This window comes from Taurulus bubalis (assembly GCF_910589615.1).
Source record: "Taurulus bubalis genome assembly, chromosome: 11".
In the NCBI taxonomy this organism is placed as follows: Eukaryota; Metazoa; Chordata; class Actinopteri; order Perciformes; family Cottidae; genus Taurulus; species Taurulus bubalis.
In genome coordinates this window covers 460,816-465,815 of record NC_136599.1, presented here as the reverse complement: position 1 = coordinate 465,815, position 5,000 = coordinate 460,816, and the positions used below count along the sequence as shown (strand labels likewise).

Genomic DNA, 5,000 nt, shown 5'->3' with positions numbered 1-5,000 from the left:
CTATTCGTGGAAACACGTTGGTGCTGTTAGATCACATTTGGATCGCAGTGATCAGGTCAATCTAAATGTAAATATAATGAATATTAAATACAATCTATTGATATGATTCTTGGTATTTGACTTCTTTATTTCGTACCACAGACTGGATATAGTCTATGGTGACGTCACCCGTTGGTCTGCTGACTGCGGTTTGAAGCCACAAGTCCGCCATCTTGTTTTTTTGTTCCCTTTGAAGACGCTGCCAACACTGCTGAAGATCTCTTTCTTTAAACAGGGTTCTGTGCATAAAAGGTTCTTAAGGAACATTTACAAAAACGCTTCTTTCAAAATATACTTTTTGTTTGATATTCTTCAGAATCAGAATCTTGAAATTCTGAAAAAAATAACTTCCATTTGCCTCGTTTGCAAAATAAATAAATCATAGTCCAGTTCTTACTCACGTTTAAAACGTGTATTCTCACCTGCTGACAACGCCACCGACAGCTGAGACCCTTCGTGAGCGGTCGCATCCCGCCGGTCTGCTATCAGTAAAAGAGTTCTAACCCTTTTCACACCGTTTCTTCTTCTGAGGCAATATAAGTAGAACCCAAACAGCAAGACTAGGCTATGCTAAGCTAGCGCCGTTTATAGCATCCGACTGCTAAATTACGTTAGCCGAACTCCAGGTTCATATGCAAAGGCCCCATAACCAGATTAGGTAGATAGGTAGGTAGGTAAGAATGCATCCTCTTCTCTTCATCCATCTGAAATCCTGCAAAAGTGTCTCTTCTGTCTCTTCTGTCTCTTCTGTCTCCTCTGTCTCTTCTGTCTCCTCTGTCTCCTTTGTCTCCTCTGTCTCCTCTGTCTCCTCTGTCAGAACCTGTGCTACATGCAGTTTGGAAAAAAAACGGGTTTCATAACTTTGGCATTGACTTTCTACCAAAGTCTTGGTTCTGAAGACAGATCTTCACTCGAGCAGCCGTTCCCTCATGAGCTCTCCAGCCGCCCATCAAGACCAGTGCGGCCAGTAGGCCCTGCATTGTACGAACCACAGACCCTCCCATACCCTGCAAAGTTCCTCTGCATGTTGATTTCTAAACGACTACGATGAGAGATGGATAAACCAACCGAGTGTGAGGCTTTGACAGGACCACGGACACAGTTTGTGTTTTAAATGCTTTACATTGCAAATGGCTCCCATACAATACATCTATTGAGAGAGAATATATGTGTGTGACAGGAGTTTGAGACTCAGAAACCCTTCAGATGAAACTGCTGCTTCGTGTCCTCCAGTATTTACCGCCTCCTCCAGCCGAGGAGCTGCAGGGTACATCTGTGAGGGTGCTTTGCATTTTGCTGCATCATGCCCGAATACCAAATCACTCAGAAACCGGTGTGGGCAGCTCTGCAACATGCCGTCGTGCCCCCGTGCCACAATCTGCCCAAGTGCATTGTGGGATTTATTGGATCCCGCTCAGCCACTTGAAGAGGCAGCGAGCACCGACAGCCTCATCTCACTGCCGTCAGGCTGCATCTATGTTTTACTGCCTGCAAGCTTGAGGTCAGCTTTTTCTCACAATATCAGCTGTACCTGAATGTCCCATGACTCGGGGCTCCGAGGATATCATTTTTATTATGATTCCTCAAGACGCCTCAGACCTGACAGGATGTGCATATCGACTTGACTTCCTGGCTGCGTGTTTGAGAGCTCATGAGACAAAGCAGTAGTACTATTCCATCTATGAGACAAAGCAGTAGTACTATTCCATCTATGAGACAAAGCAGTAGTACTATTCCATCTATGAGACAAAGCAGTAGTACTATTCCATCTATGAGACAAAGCAGTAGTACTATTCCATCTATGAGACAAAGCAGTAGTACTATGACATCTATAAGACAAAGCAGTAGTACTATGACATCTATGAGACAAAGCAGTAGTACTATTACATCTATGAGACAAAGCAGTAGTACTATTCCATCTATGAGACAAAGCAGTAGTACTATGACATCTAAAAGACAAAGCAGTAGTACTATTCCATCTATGAGACAAAGCAGTAGTACTATTCCATCTATGAGACAAAGCAGTAGTACTATTCCATCTATAAGACAAAGCAGTAGTACTATTCCATCTATAAGACAAAGCAGTAGTACTATTCCATCTATGAGACAAAGCAGTAGTACTATTACATCTGTCTCCGTGAGTCATCGCTGCGTCCCCGGCCTTCTTTTCTGTGGCTCTCTGTGCAGTGACAGGAGGTGATACCCCAACAGGAGGTGATACCCAAACAGGAGGTGATACCCCAACTGGAGGTGATGCCCAAACAGGAGGTGATACCCCAACAGGAGGTGATGCCCCAACAGGAGGTGATGCCCAAACAGGAGGTGATACCCCAACAGGAGGTGATGCCCCAACAGGAGGTGATGCCCAAACAGGAGGTGATGCCCAAACAGGAGGTGATGCCCAAACAGGAGGTGATACCCCAACAGGAGGTGATACCCCAAAAGGAGGTGATACCCCAACTGGAGGTGATGCCCTAACGGGAGGTGATACCCCAACTGGAGGTGATACCCCAACTGGAGGTGATGCCCTAACAGGAGGTGATACCCCAACAGGAGGCGATGCACCAACAGGAGGCGATGCACCAACAGGAGGCGATACCCCAACTGGAGGCGATGCCCCAACTGGAGGCGATGCCCCAACAGGAGGCGATGCCCCAACATGAGGTGATGCCCCAACAGGAGGTGATGCCCCACACTCCCATTATATTACATTACATTTCATTTAGCTAACACTTTTCTCCAAAGCGACTTACAATAAGTGATTCAACCATGATTACAAACTCAGAACAACACGAATCAAGAAAGTACAATTTCTTCAACAAAGTTAAACTACAAAGTGCTATTAGTAAGAGACATTTAAGTGCTACTAAAGTGCTACTAGGTGCTACTTTCTTTATTCAGTAGTACTATTACTCCCCAACAGGAGTCGATGCCCCACGCTCCCCAACAGCAGCGCCAGCTTCACGCGGTTTTAAACCCTTTCAGATGTTAGCGAGTGTCGTCCTTCACAACGAGCAATCGCCGTGAGCGGCTTCAGAGTCAGCGGCTGCAGAAGCAGCTGCCTGACTCGTGCACACGACCCTGCCTACAGCAGCACACGTGCACGGAGACGTCCTCGACACTTCCTGATGGGATGCTCCGAAGATAGCGTTGCCAGGCAACAAACCCAATTCCAAGCAGCGAACAATGATTTCTGATTGAAAAACATGTTCTCAGAGCAACAGAACGACAGATTAAGAGAAGAAAACCACCAAGAGCCAGCGAGCTCATCGTGGTGGTTAGAGCAGCCGACAGCGTGTTTCCTTTAAGCTATCAGCCAGAACAAGCAGCAAAAATATCCTTTACGTAACAGCAGCAAACACAGTGATGAGGACGCTGTCGTCAGTCAGCTCGTCTGTCTCTGGAGCCTCGTGCTCTCCCGCTCTCAATATGTGGATTCCACTACAAGCTTCCACTCTTTATCCCTGTTAGCCGATAGAAGGATGAATAATTATCAACCCGACAGCATAGGACAAACGTCAATGCTGGACGTTATTGAGTTGTTTAATAAATCACATTCAGCAAAACAGCTCTGTCTTTGAATCTGTTGCTTGATTTCGTTATTTATTTTTTTGCTCGCGAAGAATAAAGGTGGGCTCATATCATATTTCTTGGCTTGCACAAACAACCCGCATAAAAAAAGCTGCAAAGTTAGTTGCCCTCAAAGTCAAAGAAAAAAGAAAAAAAACATTAGAAATGAGAAACCTGACATCTAAAGAAGCATTTGAAGGAGCCAACCATGGAGCTTCGCTTTGGTATTTCCACAATATTGTTGTTTACGATGGCAACTTATGTTGTTTTCTCTCTTGTGAAATGAGAAAAACAAAACAAGTTCACTATTTTGCCAAACGTTCTGAGGTCACCAGCAGTTAGATGGGGAACTTTGTTCATTTCGCTCCTGTTGGGTTCAGGTTTACCTTCCCTTCATGTGATCTTTGACTTTGGGTGTAGTATATCTGAAACTTTAACTTACGATTTCTGGTGGTGGAGCGTGTGGGCGTGGTGGTTGTTGGAGGCGTTGGATCTGTGCAGGCGCTCAAGCCTCTCCTTCTCTTTCTCCACGAAGTTGGTGTTGGTGCCGGTGCTGGTGGAGGGCATCCGGGTCAGCCGGCTGTGGGCCCGCGGCTGATCCCTGGGTGGGATGGGAGGTGGGGGAGGTGGAGCCGGGGCGGAGATCGGAGACGGGATCTGGGTGGGGATCGAGATGGAGGTTGGGACGGAAGCCGGAGCGGAGACTGGCATCGCCGTCGGACCGGTGCTGTTGGAGCTGTTGTAGGCGTGGTGGGAGGAGTGGTGGTGGTGCTGATGGTACTGGTGGTGGTGGTGGCTGTGGTGCAGGGGGATGGATGAGGGAGGCTGGGGCGGAGCTTGGTATTGGCTGTTGTGGTGGTGATGTTGGTGATTCTTGGCAGAAATGGATGTCGATATGGTCTGAACCGGCGGAGGCGGTGGAGGAGGAGGAAGAGGGGCCTCGGGAGGAGGTGCCGGCGGAGGAGGAGCAACGGGTTGCCGGTCCAAACGCAGGTCCTTGTTCTCCTGGCTGAGCCGTTCCAGTTGGACCTCCAGCTCCTCGATTCGGCGCCTCTGAGTCTCCAGAAGCTTCTGCTGGCTCTCGATGATGTTGTTGAGTTCAAGAAGGTACTCCACGGCCCGGTTCGGGCTCTCTGGGCTGCCCTGGCCCGGGCCTTGATTAGCATCCATGACTTTTCTGGTCTGAGAATTAGACAGCTTGGAAAAGGCCCAATAACCAAGGTCCACTGCAGCTGAACTAGAGAGCCTGGATGCTGTTGGCTGTGGAGTCGGTTAGATCCAGGTTCTCAGGGCTCCTCAGACTATCTACTGTCTAGTCTACAACCTAAGACCTATTGTCTAAATAACTACAAAAGTAAAGCCTATGGCCCTAAGCCCTACACCCTAAAACT

General features: G+C 47.8%; 1 protein-coding gene across 1 annotated transcript in view; it reads right to left on the bottom strand.

Moving 5' to 3' along the window:
• The window catches only part of LOC306743589 (IQ motif and SEC7 domain-containing protein 2-like), a gene marked incomplete at both ends in the record, with an annotated part of 124,002 nt that extends 119,223 nt beyond the window's left edge, over nucleotides 1-4,779 (bottom strand). Inside the window, one exon of the mRNA XM_079226117.1 lies at nucleotides 4,052-4,779. Within this exon, the coding sequence (XP_079082243.1) occupies nucleotides 4,052-4,779 (728 nt within the window). The remainder of the gene's footprint in view (nucleotides 1-4,051) is intronic.
• Between the last annotated feature and the right edge of the window lie 221 nt (nucleotides 4,780-5,000).